This window comes from Hyla sarda, chromosome 2 (genome assembly GCF_029499605.1).
Source record: "Hyla sarda isolate aHylSar1 chromosome 2, aHylSar1.hap1, whole genome shotgun sequence".
Lineage (NCBI taxonomy): Eukaryota > Metazoa > Chordata > Amphibia > Anura > Hylidae > Hyla > Hyla sarda.
The window spans coordinates 258,152,548-258,179,070 of NC_079190.1; the positions used below are offsets into that span (position 1 = coordinate 258,152,548).

The 26,523-nt window shown below is 39.2% G+C and overlaps 1 protein-coding gene across 4 annotated transcripts in view; it reads right to left on the reverse strand.

The window, feature by feature from the left end:
- The window catches only part of LOC130356020 (cell cycle control protein 50B-like), a 58,884-nt gene that overhangs the window by 24,212 nt on the left and 8,149 nt on the right, over positions 1 to 26,523 (reverse strand). For 2 of the 4 annotated variants that reach the window (XM_056557018.1, XM_056557017.1), the window contains exons 2-4: positions 10,424 to 10,651; positions 6,973 to 7,080; positions 369 to 476 (exon numbers count right to left, since the gene is read on the reverse strand). In XM_056557018.1, coding sequence (XP_056412993.1) covers positions 369 to 476; positions 6,973 to 7,080; positions 10,424 to 10,636 — 429 coding nt within the window. In that variant the 5' untranslated portion in view covers positions 10,637 to 10,651. Of the gene's footprint in view, positions 1 to 368; positions 477 to 6,972; positions 7,081 to 10,423; positions 11,831 to 23,993; positions 24,096 to 26,523 lie in introns of those variants that run through there. The other 2 variants (XM_056557015.1, XM_056557016.1) reach the window with 2 other exon arrangements.

The following is a 26,523-nucleotide window of genomic DNA, read 5'->3' on the forward strand; positions in this document are numbered from 1 at the left end:
TATCTTACACCCTCATTAGTGGCACCACAGCCTTGTATCCACACTGTAGTCATCACAGGAATATGAAAAACATGTGTGAATGACAAATGTGAAGTAAAGAACTGTATTGGTATCAACGTAAGACCAGAGAATAGTTTTCACCTAAAAGCAATAGGCATATAGAAAAGCCACCATGTCAAAAACTATAATATTGGGCATAAAATATGCCCCATTATATCAGACATTTTACTATGCATATTTTATGTATGTTTTTCTAAATATGTAATAAAACTTTATATACACACACATTTTATATTATATATATATTTTTTTTTTTATTAACCAGTGTTTGAAGCTGTGTGAACCTAAGTATCAAAGTCCATACCTACCTTTAGGCTATCAAGGTCTCCACTTAACTGTGTATTATCCCTAGATATCATATATCGATAGTTGTTTTGGTAGAAGTTTGATAATTCATAGTACATAAAAACAGGTCCCTGGAATATAAAGATTTTATGAACATAAATATACAGGTATAAAACATGTATCAACCAAGATACTAAAATTATTATTTTTTTAAATAAACACAATGGAAATTTTGAGTTAAAATAAAAAGCTACATAAAAAAAAAATCATAACATATCAGACAGACACACTGAAAAAAAAAATCACAAGATGGAATAAATTATCTTTGATCCCAACTTATTTTTAAAACAAACTATGGGTATGGCTGCACATCTTAATGCAATGTACTTTTCGGAATGAGCAAATTGTTTACACCGATTCTCATATCAGAAGGTCTTGGGATATTTCAGGTTCTCTTAGAGATGCACTTTACATATAATTTAGACATACATTTAAAACCAAATGTTAAATGAAGGATTATTGCCACTATAAATGAGAAATACAGGAAATAAGGTGGCTATGGCAGATAGGTAATCAAGGAATACAGGCACAGTAGATGTCTGATTAAAAATATTATATTGCACAAGCCCAGTATGAAAATAGCAGCACGTAACACATATATAGAAGCATAAAATAGATTCAGAGCATGTGCATAGTCCTGGGGACTATACAGCAGACTTTATGCATAACAGTAGAAAGCCTAAGGCTACTTTCACAATGCTGCTGTGACTGAGCAGTACACCGGCCAATGCAAAACAACGGGAGTATAGTGGGAGAAAAATTAGTGCATGCACGGTCTTTTGTTCCTACTATACTCCTATAAAACAAAAAAAGGACCCCATTATAATCAATGGAAAGCAGCCGTGCCCGTGGTGACCCATCCCGAAAATGTCCGTTAAAGACTAAAAAAGCCTAACGGACCTGTTACGGGCGGGTCACAATGGCAGTGTGAAAGTAGCCCAACTCAAACCAATGCAAAAATATCAAAGTATACCTGCCATATACCCTAGCAGATACAGAGTAACCTACAATCCCAACACGGCTTCATGAAGCTTATATGCAAAACGCGCGTTTGGGTTGTAGGTGAATTCGTATCTGCTAGGGTACATGGCAGGTATACTTTGATATTTTTGCATTGGTTTGAGTTAGGCTTTCTACTCTGTTATGCTTATAGTCTGATGTATTGTCCCCAGTACTATGCACATGCTCTGAATCTATTTTATGCTTCTATATAGGTATTACTTGCGGCTATTTTCATATTTGGCTTGTGCAATCTAATACATTTTTAATCAAACATCTACTGTGCCTGCATTTCATGATTACCTGCCACTGTGACCTTATATCCTGTATTTCTCATTATATTGCCTGTAATCCTTCATTTTATATTGTTTTAAAATGTCAATTTTTTCTCAATAAAAGTTCATTCATGTTTGATCATAAGTTTTGCACTGGTACCCTCTTTTTTGTTGTATTTGGTCTTTATGGTCCAGTAAACATATGCATAGATAGCCTTGTTAATATGTGTGATTATACATCTAATTGGTCAACCTAAGTAGGGATGGTTCAGTTACCAGATATTTTTACGAGTGCCAGTACTTTTATACATATAATAGAAGAGCTGCGGCCACTCTGAGCCCCTCTCTGCCTCTTAAAAGAGCAGATGCTAGGGCTGGGAGCGTGCCACCGTACAGACCCATCTCCTAAATCCCTGCCCCCGGAGCGCAGGGGAGAAAGAAGGAGATGCCGGCTCTCATCAAGTCCGCAACTGCCTGCCGCCTGAGTTCCATGTATGCCGTTGAGTATGTGGCCCCTTTCCCCTAGCCATGTCCTGGCCCGTGCGGGGTGCAACCATAGTGTATTTTGTCGAGGCGCTTGTGCTTGGGTGGTGGGGCTATAGCAGTTTGATGCTCTACCTGTGTGCCAATTTCGGGACTACAGTGGTCGGTCACTCTGCCGGAGCCTCATGGTTTAAGCCTGTATGTCACGGTCAGTTCTGATTACTTTCTGTATGCAGGGGAGTAGGTAGGTGCCACTGATTCTGCGAGCAGCGGTGGCGAGTTCAGAAGCCTGATAGTCTTTCTCTTGCTACCAGGTAAGGTTGCCTGCTCTACCTGCAGTGGTGGCAGGACCCAGGAGTTAAGTGATGGGGCAGTTGGAGGCTATACTGTTCAGGCTGGTAGTCGGGGGTCTCTTGTCAGCCTTGGTGGATTGGCGTTGGCATGATGGAGGTACGGGGTACATGGGGGTAGGTGTCAGCTCCCAGCGGGCGTTGTGTTGCTGTACCACAGTGGCATAGTTGGAGGCAGTTCTGGCTGTGTGTCCCACTGCCCTCCTGCATGCGTATGGCTACAGGACCCGGCCCAGTAAGGGTTACGTTCGCTTCAGGTTTTGAGTAGTGGTAGCCGGAATGAATCAGAATAGCTCAGTCCTCCTTCACATATTTCATACCGTGCATACTGACATATCATTTGAATACATTCATATCGGTTATATGACACAAGTCACGTCATGCATTCTGCGCATACGTTCATTTCGGTTATCCTGTGTACATGTTATTATAGTTTAAACTGTACACACGGTCATATAGTTAGCTCTGTACACATGATGTGTTTTGTGCACGCGCTTATAGTTTGTTCTGTGCAGACGGTCATATAGTTGTTCTGTGCACTTGCATATATAGTTTATTTTGTGCATACGCTTAAATAGTTTGTTCTGTGCATATGCTCTCAGTGGCTGTAGGCATGGGCTTATATAGTTTTTTTGTATGCATATGCTCATATAGTTTGTTCTTTGCATTTGCTTATGTAGTTGTTCTGGGCATACTCTTATACAGGTTGTTTGGGCAGTCAATTTTATAGTTTGTGAATATGCTCATATAGTTTGCTCCATACATACGCTCACAGTTTGTTCTGTGATACGCTCATATCGTTTTTCTGTTCACACGCTCATATAGTTTCTGTGCACACATTTACTTTGTTCTGTACATACACACTTGTAGTTTGTTCTGAGCATACGCTCAGTTTGTTTTGTGCACAGGCTCACAGTTTGTTCGGTACATACGCTCAGTTTGTTTCGCTCATAGTTCATATAGTTTGTTGTGGCCACATGAAACGCTTATGTTGCCTTTTTAATATTACACGCTTATGTTTTTCATACAGTATACATGCTTATGATTATAAAGTGATGAGCGTTTGTTCCTATGGCATTGTTTATCGCACGTGTTACTAAAGCATTGTTACTGTGGTATAGTTACTGCACATATCTTACGGTGGCACTGTCACTACACATGCGTGCACATATGCTGTTATAGCTATAGTACTACACAAAATATTCCTTTACATGTTCCTATAGCATTGGTATTACGCAAATATTTCAATAGCGTTGTCCCTACACATGTTATTGTGCATGCGTTGAATGTATTCTATGGAGAAAAAGATAGAGCAGAGCTCCTCATAGGGCAATACGTTTGGAACAATGTAAATATGTATATGGTGAGGCTGTAAAACAAGTAGTCTCGCTCACCTTGTACTGTTGTGTATATAGACACAACAGCAATAAGCGCGTGGTTCAAAGTGATGGTGGAGCAGCTTCCTGGAATCTGCAGCAGGTGAAACCTGTCCGAGGTATTTGATGCAAGTGCTGGTGCTAGGCAGGAAAGGTACCAGGTTCTATAGCGCAATCCACCACTCAGGCAAATTCTGCAAATTCTGCCCTGCCAGAGCCGCACCGGAGCCCCGAGCAGAATTTGCCTGAGTGGTGGATTGCGCTATAGAACCTGGTACCTTTCCTGCCTAGCACCAGCACTTGCATTGTGCATGCGTTGTCATAGCATTTGTTTTATGAGTGTTACCATAACGTTGTTACCATGCCTTTTGGTACTAGGTGTATGTTGCCATGACATTGTTACCACACTCCGGTTACCATAGCATTGTTGCTACACATTCTCACTACGCATTGTTTCTTCAGTATTCTTAAATAGTTTATTCTGTTCATTAGCTCACATAGTTTGTTCTGTGCATATGCCATGGTAGTGCTTCTGCAGGGGTATAGTTGTCCTGAGCATGCACTCATATATTGAGTTTTGCACATATGTTCTTTGAGTTATTCTGGGCATATGTTGATAGTTTGTCATGTGCATATGCTCAGATAATTTGTTTTGTGCATATGCTTATAGTTTGTCCTGTGTATACGCTTATAGTTATTCTGTGCATGCAATCATGTGGTCTGTTCTGTTCATACGGTCATAGGTTGTCCTTGACATCCACTTATATGGTCATTCTGGCCATACGCCAATATAGTGGTGTTGTTACGCACAGATTACCTTAGTTTGACGCAGGTTACCATAGCATTGTTGCTATGCATTCTTATTAAACGTTGTTAATGGTTTTTAATATGCATACGCTCATATGATTTGTTCTGGGCATGCGCTCATAAAGTCTGTTTTGTGCATACGCTTATAGTTGTTTGCATACGCTAATATAGCTTGTTTTGGGCATTGGCTCATATAGTTTGGTCTGCATACGCTCAGTTTGTTCTAGGCATACGCTTTAGTTTGTTCAGTATATGCTCATATAAGTTTGTTCTGTGCATACGCTCTTGTAGTTTTGTTTCTGGGCGATGGCTCATATACTTTGTTCAGTGTGTAAATTCATATTGTTGGTTCTGGGCGTTCACTCGTATAGTATGTTCTGTGCATATGATCATCATAGTTTGTTCATGCGCACACTCATATTAGTTGTTCCGGGCATTCGTTTATATAGTTGTCCTGGGCATATGCTAACATAGTTTGTGTGGGGCATACGCTCTCATATAGTTTGTTCTGGGTATATGCTCATACATGTATACGCTTATAGCCGGTTCAGTGCATACTTTGTTTTGTGCATGCGCTCATATTAGTACGCTCTATGCATATGGTCATCTAGTTGTTCTCTGCATAAGGTCATGCAGTTTGTTTTGGGCATACGGTTATGCTCGGCACACGTTCATATCGTCATGCTCTGCCTAAGTGTTAGGGAGTTTGCTGTGCATACTTCATTACGCTCATTCGCAGTACACGTTCATCTTACAGGGTACATACATTCCATGATGTTTTTCGCTGCATACCTTATTGTGTTCATATGGTACATTCATATCGTTGACACTTCTCATGTGTCTCATTGTGTCGTGTTAATCGGCATGCACACCTATAACATTTATCCTGTGCTTAAGTCATTGTCTGGTGCATAGGTTAGGGGTTTCTCTGTGCATATATGTTTGTAGCATTTTTTAGTCTGGACACACGCTATAGTATTTAGTCTGGTCCTACGTTTTAGCACCTAATTCGGTAGGTCAGCACATTATTTACTATTCGTCCAAATGGGGATATAGCTGGTTTTTCTGTTGAGACTTGTCACATCAGCTAGTCAATCATTATTACAACCTGTCACAACTTCAGGTTGACCACGGTATTAATAGTCATATATTTGTTGCGTATCATGGTCATGATTACTGGATATGTCGTTTTGTTGTTGGCTAGGCCTGTCACATCTACAGGTCAATCATGGTTGCAACCTGACACTGCTACAGGTTGACCTCGATATTAGTAATTATATGTTTATTGGGTATAATGGTCATGATTGCTGGATATGTTGCTTTGTTCTTCACTAGGCCTGTCACGTCTACAGGTCAATCATGGTTACAGCCTGACATTGCTTCAGGTTGGCGACAATGTTTTTAGTTATGGATACTTGTTGGATGTGAGGGTCATAAGTAAGGCATGGGTAGTTTGGTTTGGCAAGACCTGTCACGACTACAGGTCGATTACGGTCATAACCTGTCATTGTTCAGGTTGGAGAGGACACTGCTGTTCGTGTATTTTTGTCAGGGTAGATGGTTATGTTTGGGGACGTTGCTCATTTGTTAGACCTGGCACATATTTTAGGTGGGCAACGACATTGCTTATTTTTCACTTGGATTGGTTTGTTGCCTTTGGGCTTGTTTCACAGCAATCAGGGGAGTTATTGTTACTGACATGTCTAGGTTTGTTGAATTACGGACAAGGGGTTCCTTTGTCTATTGAGTCCATCCTGGCACCTACTAGCACAAATGGGCTTTGGCCTTTTAAACTTTCACTATGGTCAGTCGAGGTCATTGCAGAAAGTATTACATTGATCTTTTAGAGCAGTCAATTGGTTCGTCAGGGTGCACTATCACGGTATAAAAGTATGTTAGATGCAGGTGTTATTGTTGTGAGGTATGTGCCGTCGGGGACGGACGGAGGGAAGTCTCTTAACTTCTTTCCTGCAGTCCATTTGGTGCTCCAATCCTGCAAGCAGGCTCGAGCAATGGAGCACCAATAACACTGATCAATGCTCTGTTATGGCACAGCATTGTAGATATTGTAATATTTAATTTGTTAGGAAAAATGTGTCTCCGTTTGTAATGTTCATTCTTGTTGGTGCCAGTCTTCATCCTGCTTCTAAATTACTTCCTCATTAACTGTAGTAATTTTGCATGAGTACAATGGCTAAGCAGCAATGTGTCGGGCTAACCCCAGCACCACAGCAAGAAAACCCCTTTCAAAATGGCATATAGAAAAATTGAACTTACCTGTAAGGATTCTGTTATATTAAAAGTAATGTTACAGTAGCAGGGTCTTGAGGCACTTACAGCACAATAGTTACAGGGGTCACCTTCTTGCGCTCCTGTGTAATCGTACTAAAGAAAATAAAAAGTTGAGAGTGTGTTTATACAGTATTGTATGGAAGGCCATAATTCTGACAAGCAATGCAAATTGATCCATGTGTGGCTTTAAAGAGTAGTTAATGTACTTCCTTGTAAGGGTGTAGTTACCTTTGCTGGTTATGTGGAATTGTTTTCTGAAATTGTTATTGCTAAATCACATTGTTTTGTTCCACAAATATGAAATAAGCATGGCACAATGATGTTTTCTGTATGCACTTAAATGGCTTTTTCTAAACTCTTGGCAGGGCCAATATTTGCCTGAGAAAAGGTAGTAGTAGTAGGGCAAGTTGAAACTGACATAGGAAAAGACTCGGGAATGGGACAGTTATGTGCATAGTTAGTTATCTTCTCAAAAAGAGCACCCATCATCCAGACCAGATTTTATATAATGGATTTTCAGTTACCATACATTATTCATAGAGTTAATTTTCTTTGACATAGCTGCCCCAATAGAAGCCCACTTTTTAGTTTGAGTGGTTTTCTCAAAAAGGTTTTACTGTAAGGCTATGTTCACACGATGGAATCATTGTGCGGAATTCCGTAGAAGAATTACGCATGGACATTCCGCTGCAGCAGAGTCCCAATGATATCAATGGGATTCTGCTGCACTGTGCACATGGCAGAAATCCTAATTCCGGTGTCCGCAGAAAGACTAAACATGTTAATTCTTTCTGCGGAGTCCACACGGAAATGCATTTTTCAAGCAGTCCTAGCCTCGGCATGAAATTTTCAGTGCAGACATTCCACCAAGTGAACATAGCTTAACTGGCTACTCAGCAGAGGAGTGGAGTGGTTTAGCTTTGCCTCTTTTTCTACAGTTGAAACCTGCAGGAGGAGGAAGTAGCCACTAAATTAGCCACTTTTAACAAAAGTTGCAAATGATAAATGAATGACCTGTGGAAAGAAAGGTTATGGTACACACAAACGCAGTGGTGTGTATAAAGTGCTTATAGTACAGTGCAACTTTTTTTTTTTTTTTTTTTTTAGGGACTAATTTACACACACAAAAAAGAAAAGAAAAAAGGGGTAAACACCATAATGTGTGTCCCCCACCATCCCTGGCTTTTAGGTCAATGCCAGACATCCTACAGAGAGCCTAGAGCTGCAGAATCGGGCCTCACTACTACCCAGCTGGTAGAGCTTGTGCCAGGGGTTTGTATTCTATTCAGTATCCAGAGTCCAGCTACTAGTTGCAGTCCCATGTAATTTCACAGATAGTATAAGACTTTCAGATAATGTAGTATGTGTTACCTGAAGTCCTATGTAACACTACAGGTAAGAATGGAAGTAGTGGATAGTACATGGGAGGCTGTAACCTTATTCAGACCCATCCTTGATGTGTAACTTTGAAATTCAAATCCCTTTCTTTTACATACATTGGGGGTCATATTGGAATAAAAAAAAAAAATATCAAAAACTTTGCATTTCACATCTATATTTTGGCACGAAAAAGTTTACATCATATAGTCAAAGTGTTTTACATTAGAATGATCCAAGGTTTACACTAGTCCCACCAGTTTGGCAAAAGTAGGCGTGGTTATGTAAATTTCATGTTATACATGATATTTTCTTGGGCGAGAGTCAATTTGACAAAAAATTTCACACCACACAAATGGTTGTAGTTTGCTTGTTTTCTCTTTAGTTTTTTTGGGAAAAGGTGTTATTTAATCAATTATTGAAAAATAAATAAAATTATTATTGGAAATAGACGATTTTTTTTTCTTTCCGTGGTCACTGCATCTGAACTCACACTTAGGACCTAGAAATGTTTTATTTATACAGATATTGCTTGTCTGAGCACTAGTAATCATGAGATGCTTCGGACAGAATTTTTTGCACTGAATTCAGCAATTTAGACGCAAATAAAAACCAATATGGCGACAAAAAATAACTGCCCACCAAATTTGGCAATTTTGGCACGAAAATAAACTCACATTTTCAAAGCAATACAAGAGACTTTTGAAAATGTCAGGAGAAAAAAAAAAAGTATTTAATATCGCTGTACCAGAAATCACAGTAGGTTTTGAATATCTCCCCCATTGAGTACATGCACAGCAATTTCTTAAAAGGTTTGTCCTACATATGGAAAGTGATAAATGTATGATTGCTGGGGGATCCAAGCACTGGTACCAGCACAAACGCATGATCACTCTAATATTTAAACTAGAGGACTCCGGACCACCATTGCTATAATAGGTAGGGGTACCAGCAGTCATATTTATCACCTACCCTGTGGATAGGTGTTAGATGTTGTTTATAGGTCAACCCATAAACATGTTGACCCATGTATAAGTACTAAATATTGGAAATGTCCATTACAGGTCCGATGATCAGTCTGATCCTATATTAATAAATAGCTGTGGATACATTCCCTTGTGTAATTTTTTTTTTTTTAGGCCAAATCTCCACTGTATGACAAGTAATTCTGCAGGGTATGTTGGTTACAGCCTACAGGGGAAGCCATTAGCAGTTGTCAAACATTTTCATCCAGGAGGAAACATCAATAACTCAGACATAGCTAAAAAGAGTACCTGTCAGATTTTTTTTTATCATAATACACATATATATATATATATATATATATATATATATATATATATATATATATATATATATATATATATATCCACCACTAGGACCTGGCATGAGTCCGTATTCTCAGACTGCACCCGGGACACGTGACGCGCACAGCGCTGCTCCCAGCCTGTCAGACAGGCGGGAGCGATCGTTGTGCCCGCAGCAGAGCGAGCTCCTGACATGGCCGGCCGTGTCATCAGGCTCCGCCCTGAGAAGGAGAGCAGACACACGCTGGCCAAATGTCAGTGCAGCGCTGCTTTGCTTGAAGAGGAGGATAGGGTCTGCCTTCCCCTAGCCTGATCGAGGTCTTCTATAGCTCTGGAAGTAAGTTACATTAGAAGGGAGGAAGGACTGAAGTGTGCCCAGGCAGGCTTCAGATGACGTTGTGCCTGCTTGGCCACTCCTCCTTCCTCACTCACGGAGGGAAACAAGAATGAGCAGCAGGGATACCAGAATAAAAGGTATTTAGCTGTTCTCACATAAAATAAAGACAGGGATAGAGTCCGTGAAAGTGAGTCAGGGACAGCTGGGGGGGGGGGGGTGTAATTAGAGAAAGTTTAGTACATGATAGGTACTCTTTAAAATGACATCACACAAGTAAAAATCTCAGGTGTTTGTATCATAATATATACATATTTTCTCCCTTTCTTATTTAGAGTGAAATGTTCTTTGAGCGGCATGATCCAAAAAGAATAACTGAGGCAAGAAGGCGTTGAAAGAGGTTTTATGAAAAACTTACTTCATGTTCTTTTATACTGTCCGATGAATAATATAATCCAATACCAATTCCTATAAAGGATAATCCTATAAAGAAGAAACATGGGATGACTATACTGGCAGAGAGAAAAGGCTGCCAGGCTGGAAGTCTCTGCTGAGTGAATGAGGTGTTGTCAGGTCTCTGACATAGGAGAGGTTCATGCTTGTTTGCAAAGTTCCTGGATGGTGGCTTCATTCTTCTTTAGATTTTCTAAAGAAAAAGGAGGTATAAGATAATATTAATAAAAGGTAACGTAAAACAATACTAAGCAACAATATTATAAAAGAGTGACAGTACAAAACAAAAGCTATATAGACAAAAATCGAAACGGTGCAAAAAAATAGGGCAACACATCTGGAACTTGTCTTGCCCGTTTTATTTATTCTCTTACACATGAATCCCTAACCTTAAGAACAGGTTAGGAATTAATGTGTAAGTAGCACAATTTCTTCATGTACTTTCAATACTTACAGTTACACAAAAAAAAAAAAGTTCTCTTTTCTAACAACAGTAACACTTTAATAAAAATGTAATGACTGCCTTTTCTTAATATACTTTATTAAAATAGATGGGAAAAAAATTAAAAAAGGTCACTTGGTGTCTCTGTCTCTTTAATTTTGTCATCCAGCCCTGGTCTCCTAGTCTGATCAGCCCTAACAGGGTTATCTCCCTGTTCTGCTCACTTCAATGACTTACTAACCTCAACAGTGGCAGCTGTACCATGTGAGAGCACATTCAGAGTAGGACAGTGATTTCCAGGCACAGAGACCGCCAATATAAACTACATTATCAATACATTTTACTCATATGTTTCTCTAAAGGCAAAAAATGAATGGATCTCTTGTGGACTTGTACCCTATACTGTGAACATGACATGGGAAAGGGAGGGGTTAGAGAAAGGAGCAAGCTCCCCAGTGCTTTCCAAACTGGGTGTCACGACACATAAGTGTGTCAGCGGCAGTCCCCAGGAGTGTCGCGGGACCATCCCATAGCAGCAGCCACTGGTCATTGTTCTTAAGTGGCCACGGGACTATGCTATGCTGCCTGACCTTAAACTGGCAGCCCATCACCGTGGCCACTTTAAATTAGTGAGCAGCGTTACTGTCTAAAAAGGGGTGAGCAGCCCTATAGAGAAGAAAATAAGGTATTTAACATAATATATTGATATTAATGTGCAAAATTGATTTAAGGCTAATTTGTACACTAGAATAGAAAAATAATAATAATAATATTTGCAGCTCACAATTGATTAGCCGAGGTGCAATATGGCTACACCTTAGGTGTGATATAAATTTGTAAAAAAAATAAAAAAAATTAGTTATACCATAACCTCGAGGCCAATATCAGATTTGCTGACATTATTCCTTGTGTCAAGGTAGATAAATATCACGTTTTACATCTTTTGTTTTTCCTTCTTTTCTGATCTCATATGTTCTATTCTACCGTATTATTCATTATCTATTTTCATGTTTATATTTACATTTTTTTAATTTTCTTTCTATTGTTATTTTTATTTTTATTTCTATTCTATTACTATTTTCATTTTATTTTCACATGTCATATTTAGATCTGTGTTCATTTGTCATTTTTTATCATTTTGCTGTGTATGCTATCTTGCTATCTACTCATGTACAAATAGTGTTGGTATTTGCATCATATTCATATTTATTTTATCCATTATATTTTACTAGTGTTTCACCTTTAAGCGTTTACCCATGTATTGATTCTAATGTTTCTCCTTAAATTTATATACATTAGTTAACTATACCACAGTGAATGTATACTAAGTTACAAAATATCTTTAACAATTTATATAGAATCCATTTCTGTTTTGTGTCTCACAATGAAACAACCTGTTTCTATTTGTCCAAATTGTTACTACATATGTATAAAAGGAACCATTGTCTTCACTGTTATATACTTCTACTGAGGAAAGGGTCGTTATTACAACGTACCCTGAAATGCATCTAGAAGCTTGAATTAACACATTACTAATTTACCACTGTTATTTGGAACATCAACAAACATCTCCGCTACTACAAGTCCAACATCGCTTTCCTACAACACCCGCATTTTACATCTATCCAGCCTTCCTACCTGACTAACGTCAGACTCCAAGTAATTCCATGAGGTTTGACCATCAAATGTCTGTAAGCTGTGTTTCTTCTTGCCATCAATAGAGGCTTCCATCAGGTCTGTGGCAGGCAGACCAGCTGCAGTAGCGCACGCCAGCACCCACACACAGCGCATCCAGACCCAGTTTTAGATGGGTGCTTGCCGGCACCAACTCTTTGGAAAGATTCATCTGGCTAATCCATCTAGCAGGTAAATATATTCTACTGTCATTCAATGCATGGACCCGAGTCCACATACACCATTATCTTCATTTGCGGACTGTGATAATCTTATATTCTGAACTAGCAAATGTCGGCTTAACGGACTATACCTCCGTCTATTGCACACAGTGGTGCGGTTTTATCTTCTATATTTTAACAATTATCTATTGCATTTATCTCCTCAGCAGATTTTTACTACACAATATACCACATTATATGTATTTTAATATATCTATTACTTTCATCATAAATTTGAAGCACGGTTCCCTGAATTATTCATCATGTATCAACAAATCTGATATTGGCCTCGAGGTTATGGTATAATTCTCTTTCCTTTTTTTACTAATTTCTACACCAGCTGGAGCCTTTTTGGAGACTTTACCACTAATGACAGTAACGAAAAAATAAAAACCCTATCAATTTTCCCTAACAATGTGGCAGTGATAGAGAATTTCATAACCACTCATCTCTGCACTTTATTCCATTCAGCTTCCCCTCAACGTTGGCCAGTCTTCCCTGTCCAGGCCAATAAAAAATAAATAAAAAAAACACAACAGCATGATGCTGCCACAGCCTTAGAATCTTTGATTCCTCAGACCAGAAAATCAGGGAAGGAAATTTATCAAAACCTGCTCATAGGAAAAGTTGACCAGTTGCCCATAGCAACCAGATTGCTTTTTTTTTTTAATAAGACCTCTGAAAAATGTAAGAAGCAATCTGATTGGTTGCTATTGATAAATGCACCACTCTTCCTCTTCACAGGCTTTAATACATTTCCCCCAGAGTCCTTTAGGATCTTTTTGCAAACTTTTTTCTATTTACCACAGCCCAAGCACTATAATAATTTTTTTTTTCCTTTTTTTAAAGCATCAATGTGTAAAGTGGTAAGTATTGATGCATAGCATCACAGCTTACCTCAGCTGACAGTACAGTGCTGTATACTGTCCCTGCTCCTAATGGGGCTGAGCTGTTCCCACAACTATACAGCTGCGGATACAGCTCAGGCTCTTTAAAGTGCATAAATCAATGTGTTCCCAAACCGGCTGTATAATTAATGCCTCCCAAGAAGTGAACTCACAATTCTCAGCAGCGCAACTTAGCGCTCAGCCCCGCAAGAGGTTACATTAAAGCAGCATTCTATACAGATCGCTGTTTTACTGTATGTTTCTGCTGGACAGGAGATATACAATACCTCCTGCCCAGCCTAAGCTGTACCTGCAGCTGTATAGCTGCAGGCAAAGTTTAGCCACATTAAAAAAAACTGTAGCTTTGGCATTTTTTTATTTTCTGCCCAAAAAAATAGTGGCAAATGAGCTTAAAGCTAAGTTTCGTTTTTTATTTTGATATTTTTTTTATAAATTTTTTTTTGCAAAGATGTCCCCCAAAAAAACGCCATTAACGGCACACAGCATTTTTTGGTTAAAAAAAAACAAAAAATAAAAAACATCACATCCAGATTTTAGCTAAAAATCGGTAGGGATATTTGTAACGCCAAACTCACTTGCCGCTTTTTAACTCCTCTTGGGCGTTTTTTTGCGCTTTCGGGCTCAGTGGCAGAGTTTTCCAAAATCACAGCAGGTTGACACCACTATGGCATATTTTTTGGGCATTTCTTTCCCATAGTAGTCCATGGGTGCAAATGATGCCATGTGGGTTTGCATATTTCTCCTAACCCCCCCAACATTCCTTCAATAGAAATCTGTGAATCACATGACTTATGATAAAAATGCTGGAGAAAGTTAAATGCCAAGACTAAAACCAACTACCGTATTTATCGGCGTATAACACGCACTGGCGTATAACACGCACCCCCATTTTAACATGGAAATTTGAGTTAAAAAAAAATAAATGTAAAATAAATGACTTGGACTAAATGCCACATCATCGCCCCAACTTTGTTTTCTTCTGCACCTCAGTTTGGTCCTGTCCCCTCCAGTGCCACATCATTCCTTCCCTTTTATCAGTCCCTGTGCCACATTTACCCCTCTCATCGCCACCCCCAATGTCTAATCATCCCCCCATGTCTCATCATTTCCCCCTGTCATAGACCACCACTAGCCATACAGACATTAAGCATACAGACATTTAGTGCCTCCCCCACCATCATTTCCCCGTCTCATCATGTCCCCCATGATTCCCCCCTCATCATCCCCCCACCCTGTCTCATCATGTCCCTCATCATCCCCCACCCTGTCTCATCATGTCCCCCATCATTCCCCCTCATCATCCCCCGACCCTGTCTCATCATGTCCCCCATCATTCCCCCACCCTGTCTCATCATGTCCCCCCATCATTCCCCCTAGCCAACTGCTGTCCGGGCATGCTGGGAGTTGTAGTTTTGCAACATCTGGAGGTTGACCACTCTTCCCCTTTCCTTACTTGTCTGCGCTTCGGCTGTCTTGCGGGGTCAGTGAAGCAGTGAGTTATGTCCTCTCCCGGCTTCTCTGTGCGGCATCACGGATGTCACTTTTCGGCGGCGACTACAGGAAATGAAGTGATGCCGCACAGAGAAGCCGGCAGAGGACGTAACTCATCTGCTTCACTGACCCCGCAAGACCCTCCGCCTGACCTGACCTGCAGAAGCACAGGCAGGTAAGGAAAAGAAACAAAACTATAAAAAGCTGGGAAAGGGGGAATGATGAGGGAGGGAGGTAAAATGAAAAGTAAAACTCACTTGTCTCCCGCAAGATCCACAGGTACTGGTGGATTGTGCGGGAGACGCTGATTAAAAGGCCGGGCAGATCCGGGCAATGTAGGGCTCATTTTAATCAGCGTCTCCTGCACTATCCATTACACCAGTACCTGTGGATAGTGCGGGAGAAAACAAGTGACAGTGCGGGGAGGAGACGCCGTTGGTCACTGATTAAAAGTGGCCGCGGCCGTGCAGTTAATACTTAAGCTGCTGCGACCGCTTTAAATCAATGACCAGAAGACTTATCAGCGTATAACACGCAGGCAGACTTTTTGCCTTAAATTTAAGTTTTAAAAGTGCGTGTTATACGCCGATAAATACGGTATTTATGAAAAAACCACCACAAAAACTGCATCTTTGAGTTTTTTTTTTATGGCAACTCCCTGTACTCCGTTCAACTCCCTGTACTCTGCTTTTGCAGCTGTTTGGCCCCTGGGGGCTATAACATTGCATTTACTGATCTTTAATACTGATTGATGCATCTCCATAGGAATGGATCAATCAGTGTTTTCGGCGATTGAATGCGCAAGCCTGGATCTCAGGCTTGAAGCATTCATTCGGCAATCGGACAGCGCAGGAGAAGGTAAGAAGACCTCCTCCTGTGCTACAGCTGTTCGGGATGCCGCGGCGATCCCGAACAGCTCCCTGAGCTAACCGGCAACTTTCACTTTAGCTTTCAACTTTGAGCGCGCGGCTAAAGGGTTAATAGCACGCGGCACCGCGATCAGTGCCGCGCGCTATTAGCGGCAGGTCCTGGCTTCACTATGACGCCGGGCCCGCCGCGATATGATGCGGGGTCACCGCGTGACACCGCGTTTTATTGCAGGACCGGGACCCAGGACGTACCCATATGTCATGGGTCCTTGACAGGTTAAGGTCTGTATCTTTCTGCAAAATAAACCAATTATTTTAATAATATTGCTAAATTGTGTGATTCATGGGAGAATATTTAAATGCAACCATAAACCTTTGTTCAGCATTTTCTTTCTTTTTAGGTTTGGAACTTAGTAATTCTTGTGAGGTTTTTTACTTTACTTTCTCAAAGGCTTTAGACACTATTTTCTTTGGGTACCCCCATGCTAGCAACCGATTAGTTAAATCTTCTGCTTCCTGAAGATATTTATTGTTATTGATACGTTTATTTCGGACAAATTGACTGTATGGAATGCTCCTTTTGGTATGAATAGGGTGTGAATAGGTGCTTTTATGAAACAAAGTCGTGACCAAGGTATCATCTGTTGCCAAGATTTGAACATCTAAAAATTCCAACTGTTTTCCCCAAAACTGATGTGCTTGTGCGTGCAATATACTGTGGAACTGCAGTCCACATATGTATCAATTCATTTACCAGTGATTACTGGATGAAATACAAACAACACTATTAAGCACACACAAGCCCGTAGTTTTTAAGTTACATACTCACCTTATAAATTCTTTTAATAACATATGAATAAAGGTTAAATTTTAGGGGTGGGAGATAATAAGGGTTTCAGTGACCCTGGGCTTCCCAGGGTCAAAAGTTCTTTGAATATCATGTTGACATCATTCATCTTGTTAAGATATTCTACAAACTGAGCAAATTCATCTTCACCTCCATCCCAGACCACAAAAATGTCATCAGCAAAATGAAGGAATAATTTAATGTGTCTTACAAAAGGAATTACTGGAGGTGAAGATGAATTTGCTTTCAAACATAAAAATACATTGGCATAAACAAAGGAAACTGGGGTCCCCATAGCACCCCCTTGTTGTTTAAACCACTTGTTTTATTCTACTGAAATGCATTATTTTTTAGAAAAAATTCCAGTGCATCTTTGAAAAAGGAAATAAATTCCTCTGACTTATCTGTGTACCGTAAACACGCTTCCATGGCCTGTGTACCCGCATCTTGGGGGAAGCGGGTATACAGGCTTTAAAAATCTAATGAAGCCAGGGAGTATTGTGGATTCCATTCAAACTCTTCCAAACATTGGATCAAATTGCCTTTATCTCTTTGGAAGGACTGGATTTCTTTCAATATGGGAGACATTAACCAGTTGAGATAACTGGAAATGACTTCTGTCAATGAGCCGATCCCCGCCACTATAGGTCGACCTGGGGTCGGCTCATTGATTTTGGGTAAGATATACCAGTATGGGAATTTCAGTTGAGGAGGGACTAGTTTTTCTGTCATTTTTTCAGATAATACTCCCTTATCCACATGTCTATGTAAAAGGACTCATCATTTTTCTATGATTGTGTGTGGGGTTTTGGGAAAGACTTTCATAAACCGTACCACTTAATTGTTTTTCCGCTTCAAAATACATGATGCTTCTGATACAAAGTTAAAACAGCTCCCCCCTTGTCAGCCTTAGATGCCAATATGTTGGGTTGGACATTAAGTTTTTTAAGGCCTGCGGATATGTCTAGTCAAAGTAGAAATAGAGGTGGGGTACACAAGGGCTTTAATGTCCTTAAGAACATTCTTGCTGAATATGTCAAGGAGGTTCCCCAAAATAACTGGAGGAATAAAGGAGTACTCCACTGGAAAACATTTTTTCTAAATAAACTGGTGCCAGAAAGTTAAACAGATTTGTAAATTGCTTCTATTTAAAAATCTTAATCCTTCCAGTACTTCTCAGCTGTTATATGCTCCACAGGAAGTTCTTTTCTTTTTGAATTTACTTCCTGTCTGACCAGAGTGCTCTCTGCTGACACCTCTGTCCATTTTAGGAACTATCCAGCTTAGAAGCACATCCCCATAACAAACCTCTCCTGCTCTGGACAGTTCCCGATATGAACAGAGGTGTCAGCAGAGAGTACTGTGGTCAGACAGAAAAAATTAAATAAGAAAAGAACTTCCTGTGGAGCATATAGCAGCTGATAAGTACTGGAAGAATGAAGATTTTTTTTAACACCTTAAGGACCGAGCCCTTTTTCACCTTAAGGACCGGAGCGTTTTTTGCAATTCTGACCACTGTCACTTTAAACATTTATAACTCTGGAATGCTTTTAGTTATCATTCTGATTCCGATATTGTTTTTTCGTGACATATATTGTACTTTAACTTAGTGGTAACATTTTATGGTAACTTGCATCCTTTCTTGGTGAAAAATCCCCAAATTTGATGAAAAAAATGAAAATTTTGCATTTTTCTAACTTTGAAGCTCTCTACTTGTAAGGAAAATGGATATTCAAAATAAATTTTTTTGGGTTCACATATACAATATGTCTACTTTATGTTTGCATCATAAAATTTATGAGTTTTTACTTTTGGAAGACACCAGAGGGCTTCAAAGTTCAGCAGCAATTTTGACATTTTTCACAAAATTTTCAAACTCGCTATTTTTCATGGACCAGTTCAGGTTTGAAGTGGATTTGAAGGGTCTTCATCTTAGAAATACCCCATAAAAGACCCCATTTCAAAATCCAAGTACTCAATTCGATTTTAGCTTTACACAACTCGATGGTTACATGCTCACACTCTTTTTGGTTTGTGTAAGAATTAAAGCGGTATTCCAGGCAAAAATTTTTTTTTTTAATATATATCAACTGGCTCCGGAAAGTTAAACAGATTGGTAAAAAAACTTCTATTAAAAAATCTTAATGCTTCCAATAGTTATTAGCTTCTGAAGTTTTCTGTCTAACTGCTTAATGATGATGTCACACCCCAGGAGCTGTGCATGATGGGAAAATATCCCCATAGGAGCTGCACAGCTCCTGGGACGTGAGTCATCAGAGAGCAGTTAGACAGAAAACAGCAACTCAACTTCAGAAGCTAATAACTATTGGAAGGATTAAGATTTTTTAATAGAAGTAATTTACAAATCTGTTTAACTTTCCGGAGCCAGTTGAAATATAAAAAAAGGTTTTGGCCTTGGATACCCCTTTAATTGTTGTGGGTTGAAAGAGTGTAATATGTGGGCTTCTGGAGATTGTGGCTATTGCCATTTACATGCCACAATATGGCCAAGTTTTAGCAGAAAATTTGGGATGTATGTTAGGTCATAAACAGCTTAAACTTTATCTCAACTGTAGCTAAAATCTTCAATCGCTTACAGCATGGCACACAGAGCTGCAGCTACAATACCCACCCTGTTTTGGGGGTTTTTATTTGCCACATTTTGGGGCTGAAACTCCGTTTGTTGCATTTTTTTTGAGCATTTCTGTTGGGCCACAACAAAAGCTATAGTCCAAAAAACACAGCCTTTTGCAAATTTGAATTTTTTTGAGACGTTATGCACCAAAATATGTTTGTACTGTACATGTAAATGGACCGAAAGGAGTCTCTTGCCCTTCATTTTAATTTCATAACAGAACAAAAGTTTTACTGAGTGGTAACTAAAATATGTCTTCCCATAGAATTTAATTAGAAAGAAAAAGTGTCTTTTTGAGACATAAAGCAACTATTTTACAACTCTAAATACAGTTCTAGGACACTACACAGTCCATTTTTCAATAGCTTAAAAGGAAATCTGTCATCCGTTTTACCTGCACTAACCTCGATCTGTCCCTCCAGCTCCTGCTATATGGCTAGGCCTCTCCTTATCTGGGACTCTGACCAGCCATGTTCTAAGCTGCTTTAATAACAAATACACCTGTGCTTGTTGTACAACGTCGAAATGTTGGAGCATGCTCCATAAAGCCTTACATGTCATCTACAATGTATGGCTAGAAGGTGTAAAGCATGCTTCTGAAAGCTTGTGACAGAATATAAGAAATCAGTTTTCAATCTCAAACTGAAAATTGTAAGGCTAAGTGTAGACAACAATTTTTTTTCCATTTTATAACTAAAAGAGTCCAAAACAGTGCCCAGTCTTTGATATGCACTATTTTGAGCAAATGGTGACTCCATTGGGCCTTTCAAATGACTGGCATCCATTGCCCTCCATTACAGAATATGTGGGCATCCCGTATTTGGTGGTATGCCGTCGGAAGTCCAATTGCAGTCTGAACCTTGCCATACAAATACAGCCGTAAAATTAAAGTAAAACACTCCACTCCCTTTGGTAGCTCCCATACAGCTATCTTACACTTAGGGATAAGTAACGTCAACTCGGAATATCCATTTTAGGCTAAGTTTCTACTTGTTTTTTTTTTTTTGGTGCATTTCCAATTATTTTTCCACTGAGTTTTTCAGTTTGGCGTTTTTTTTTATCCTTTTGGAGGTTTTTTTTCACTCTTTTTTGATGTTTTTCAGCTCCTTGGCAGTTTTGCAAAGTTGCAGCATGTTGAGCCTATGGCATTTTTTTCCCCTCAAAGCGTGGCGTTTTTCTCCCATGGAGGTCTATAGGAGTAAAGAAATGCCAAGAAAAACAACATGTGGGTTTTAACTTTGGCATTTTTGCAGGCAGTTTTTACTCTTTTTGAACTTTAGCGATCCAAAAAAGTGGAGATACCTTTTTTTAATAAAATTTCGTAGGGTACCATAAAAAAATTAAAAAAAAATAAAAAAGATACAGTAGTGGTGTAAAAAATTGTATCTAACAAAATGTATCTTTTATAACAAATGTTTTTATTCATTTTTAAAACAGATCAATTTATGTGGGTGGGCAGGGCACTAAAATTTAGCTGACAATAATAAAAATGTAGTGTGTGTGTGTTTTATTTTTTAGGTAGTAATACTACTCCCAGCATGGAACAATAAAAATTTCAGCATAAAAAATATGAATACTGCATTTATTTATTTTTTATTTTTTGGTACCCAACAAATTTTGAAAAAAACGTCAAAGGGCCAAAAAATGCAATATCCACTCAAAGGCAAAAAACGCAAGAAAAAAATTCCAAACACAGGAAAATGCTGAGGCGTTTTTTTCTGGCATTTTTTTGGGCCACAAAAAAAAAACAAAAAAAAAAAAACGAAACAAGTAGAAACTTAGCGTTAGGGTAGGGTCCCATGGAGCATATTTGATGCAGCTGCGTATTAGATACAGATGCATATTTTCCTATCCATTGAAGGCAATGGGTAGCATATATATGCAGCAGCAGCAAATATGTAGCTGCATCAAATACACAACATCAAATATGCTATGTGGGACCGTACCATTAAACATAAAAAGAACAAAACAAATGCTGAACCCATCGAGAGCTGCAGGATGGATTCTGCAATCTATGTGAACTCATCCTTATTTTCATACAGCAGGATTTCGGCATTGAAATTCTGCATGTGTTAATAGCCTTATTAACTTCAATGGGATTCTGCAATCCCATTCACATTGCAGAATTTTCGCTGTGAAAATTCCGCAAAATAAAAGTAATGTCTTAAATTTTTGCGGAATTCTCCTGTGGAAGCCCATTGAAGTCAATGGGACTCTCTTTTTCTGCTAAATGCAAATATCGTGCAGAATTAGCGCAAAATTTTATTAAAATAAATCAAAGCACTTTTAAGTGCTTTTGTGTTCTGTGTAATCAGGCGGAATTTCAGGTGTGTGAACATAGCCTTACATAGATCCTCTCTTTTTTGTACAGTTTTTTTTAACTATTCATTATATATTTATATGTGTTTTTATGGCAATCTTAAGCTCTATATGGGAAAAAAGCTCTATATGGGAAAAAACACTGGCCCTGATTTACTATTGTAAACACGAACTTTTGTTGGGCTGTTTGCCAGAATTTGGCACACTGTGCCACAAATTGTGCCTGCGCCAGAATTTGCGCTAAAAAAATAAAAAAATAAAAAAAAAAAATGTAAAAACCCGACCAACTCTCCATTTTACTCACAAAACCTGAAAAAGGTGGCATGTCCTGCAAATTAAAAAAAATAAAAAATATCCCAACATATTTACTAAGGTTTCCACAAAAAACGTGGTGGATTTGAACTCTGGAAAACCCGAAAACTCAGAGCAGTTGTAAAAATAAAAAAATAAAAATAAGAAAAAAATGTAGGGAAATGTGCTAAATGTTGGGAAATGGTAGTAAATACCATGGAAAAAAAATTGTAGGGAATAAAAACCCCACAGAAAAAACTACAAAACACTTAGTAAGTCAGGACCACTGAGATATCTCTATATTTTAATGTTGGTAATGTTGGCTTTCAACTAATGTAAGCTTTCAACTAATATCTGACCATTCTGTTTTATTTAGCCCATAATAATAAATAAATAAAATAAATATCGCACAAAAAACTGTGCAAATTGCTGTGTGTGAAACCAATCTAAAGAACACTGTGGAAAAAATAAAAAGGCTAAGGATCGGCTGCCAAAAGGCTCCTGTAATACATTGGCTCCGTCACCCTTGACTTCAATTATATAAACATTTCCTGCACAATATACTTTTTGGTGGGATCTGTTCGTAGTGAGAAGTTTACTTGACTTTGCTTTAAATTCGAGTCAAAAAGGGTATGGGGACATAGATCACTTGAACATATAACAAAAAGACAAGCCAATAATGAGCTATGACCACATTCAGGATATACAGCAATCATACAGTACAACCTGGTGTGAATACAGCCTTTGTCTCTGGGGAAGAAATCCTATCTAACATATATCCTAAACTTCAGAGACAACAAATAACTAGCCAGGTTCAAACAAACTAAAAAAAAAAAATTGGTGTATACATCATTTTCTGTCTTATCTTTAAAATAAAAAATAAACAGCATTAGCCGTGATCACTTCTTTTAAAAGCATTACAAATACTTGGTATCCGCTCTGAAGAAGCTGTATAAAGATTAGAGGCTTAACAAGTAGTGTTGCTCACGAATATTCGCAATTCGAATATTATTCGCGAATATCGCATATTCGCGAATTCGCGAATTTCGCGAATATAGCGCTATATATTCGTAATTACGAATATTCGTTGTTTTTTTTTTTTTTTTTTTTTCTCACAGTACACATCACAGTGATCACCCCTCTCTGCTTCCAGCTTGTGTGGTGTAAAGAAGGCTGTAATACTACTGTGTGAGACTGGCGTGCGAAAATTCGCATATGCGAAAATTAGCATATGCGAATTTTCGTATATGCGAATTTTCGCGTGTACTAATTTTGTGTATGCTAATATTCACATATCTTAATTTGCGCATATGCGAATTTCGCATATGCGAAAATAAAACGAGAATATAACGAATATGCGAATATATGACGAATATTCGTCCATATATTCGCGAATATTCGCGAATTCGAATATGGCCTATGCCGCTCAACACTATTAACAAGTCATGGCTGCATATTACAGCCTAGAGCAAAACTCATTTTCATAGTCTCTAAACCAACACCCTCAAGAGCATAGAACATATGTAGACATATCTAAAAACAAACCTTTCGCTAGAGATCATTTTCATATGTTTAATAACAAATGATGTTACATTATATTCTTTCAACATCCTATTCAGTTTTCTAATATATCATCAACATGTGAATATAAGTACCGTAGTATAGACTATAGTATCCCTGAGGAAGGCTGAATATTGCATTATACATCAAGACTAGTAATTTGACAATGAAATAATAACTATCTACAATGGTAGAGTCGTATCATTCCCATTCCTTTATATGTATATAACATGTTAAACTTTAAAAACAAAAAACAGAAACATGTGAAACCCACTTACCAGAGAGACACAAACACTGCAGCCGAGGGCTCAGACTTTTGTCAGGACACTCCTCTGTAGAGAGCTAGAGAAACCAGTTAGTCCACTGCCACTATTGTCTTACCTTTGCTCAAACTTTTCTGACAGTTTTCTGTCCGAAGCATGTTTACCTGACTCCACCCAACATCACATGATCCAACTATGACTATGATTGAGCTCCACACATCCCTGGACAATGACTAAATGAGGCACGTGAAGCAAATGTGTGACAAACCATCTATCAATGCAGCATGTTGAGCCAATGGAGTTTTTTTCCCCTGAAATCGTGGCGTTTTTCTCCCATAGAAGTCTATGGGAGTAAAAAAAAAAATTCACGAACTTCACAGCTCGACGGTTTCTTACTTCAGCCTGCATAAATTAGTTCAGCTTTCTGGTGGGCTGGAAAAGGTGGATACAGTCCTAGGACTGTATCCACCTTTTCCAGCCCACCGGAGCACTTGAAAGCTGAACTAATTTATGCAGGCTAAAGTAAGCAAGAGCAACTGAAGTTTGTGACGAATCGAATCACTGTAACTTCGCTCATCTCTAAGTACTACTACTCCCAGCATGGAACACACTGTTCCATGATGGGAGTAGTAATACCTGTACTAATTGACAGATCGCCCCAGGTCCGTTATGATCCTCCTGTATAATGTATAGATGTGGCCGGCCGCTCTTCTATGGTGCCCTGCACTGCCGTATATATACACCTATTCATATTTCCCACAGAGAGCTGTGATTGGCCAGATGGTTCCAGCCACTCACAACTCTCTGCGGGAAATATGAATATGTGTATATATACGTCAGTGCAGGGGACCATAGAAGAGCGGCCGGCTGCATCTATACATTATACAGGAGGATCACAGCGGGTGTCAGGAGTGACATACGCTGTGATCTTTCCTTAACTGCAGGTACTACTACTCCCAACATGGAACACACTCTGCTCCATGCTGGGAGCTGTAGTACCTGCATTAATAGACAGATCGCAACAGGTGCCAGAAGTTACATTCACTGCAATCTGTTTATTAATGCAGGTACTACAACTCACAGCATGGAGCAGAGTGTGCTCCATGTTGGGAGTAGTAGTACCTGCAGTTAAGGAAAGATCACAGCAGGTGTCACTCCAGACACCCGATGTGATCGACCTATCTATTGCAGAGATCTCTGCTCTGTACTCCGGCCGGCCAGTGATATGAATAGAACATCACTTATTCATATTTCCCACTGAGAGCGGGGATTGGCTGCCACCATCCGGCCAATCACCACTCCGGACGGAAAATATGAATGAGTGATGTGAATTTCTATTCACATCACTTGGCGGCCGGAGTATAGTGCAGAGATGCGAGTGCTGTATAGAGCAGCTCCACATCTGACACCCGGGGCGATATGTCTATGAGTACAGGTACTACTACTCCCATCATGGAACAGTCTGTTCCATGCTGGGTTTAGTAGTACTACCTAAAAATGTAAAAAAAAAATAGAGAGAAAAAAAGTGAAACACACACACACTTTATTAAAAAATAATAAAAATGTTGTTATAAAAAATTAAAATATCATTAAATACATTTTTTTCCATCACCATTTTTTTTTTTGGTACAAATTTTGGGTACCAAAAAAAGCGCGATAGGGGCCAAAAATGCAATTTCCACTCAAATGCAAAAACGCCAGAAAAAAACCCAATAAAAAAACGCCAAACAAAGGAAAATGCTGTGGCGTTTTTTTCTTGCGTTTTTTTTGGGCCACAAAAAAAAACAAGTAGAAACTTAGTCTCAGTATTCCACCGTGTGAACATGGCCTCAGGAATCTCTGTGCTGAATCGTGCTCAGGAATCCCGCTGCATGAATCTAACACTGATTTTCCTTTGACTCATTCACACTGCAGCATTTCAAGTTCAGGGAATTCAGGATTTTAGAAAGGATGAACATGTTATGTGTTGAATGCATTGCCGTCAATGGTGATGGTGCAGGTCCGCGTTTCAGCAGCCAATGCTTTAGACGGAATCTCCTACCTGGAATATCTCCAGGCGGAGATTCTGTAGTATGTATATACCCAAAGGCAATTGGGCAGATTCATCAATTATTTTTATGATGTAGGAGACAGTTTAAAAAAAAGACAGAAGGTGCACCAAGAGTGTCCCAGTGGTGCATGCTGTGAGACAGATTTGGCACATCTTAACAGACATGTTCAGCTAGGTTCACACTGCATTTAATGCTTCCATCACAGGTATCCATTGGTATACTGCTGAGGACGGGATGCCAATGTTTATTTTGGCAAGAGCAGAAGATGCTATTCATTTCAATGGCCCAAACAGAGTCACCATATACACTGTATTAAGCAGACTCAAAATAGGGATTTGGTGTGTCATCCAGTCCACTTAAAATAGTGGTCTGAATGGAGTCACTAGATGACCTAGTTGGTGTCACTGAAATGAGTGGCATTAGCTGCTCTCTGCCACAGTATAGGCTTGCATCCCCTTCTTGACATTATGCCGACAAACTGCTGAGATACCTGT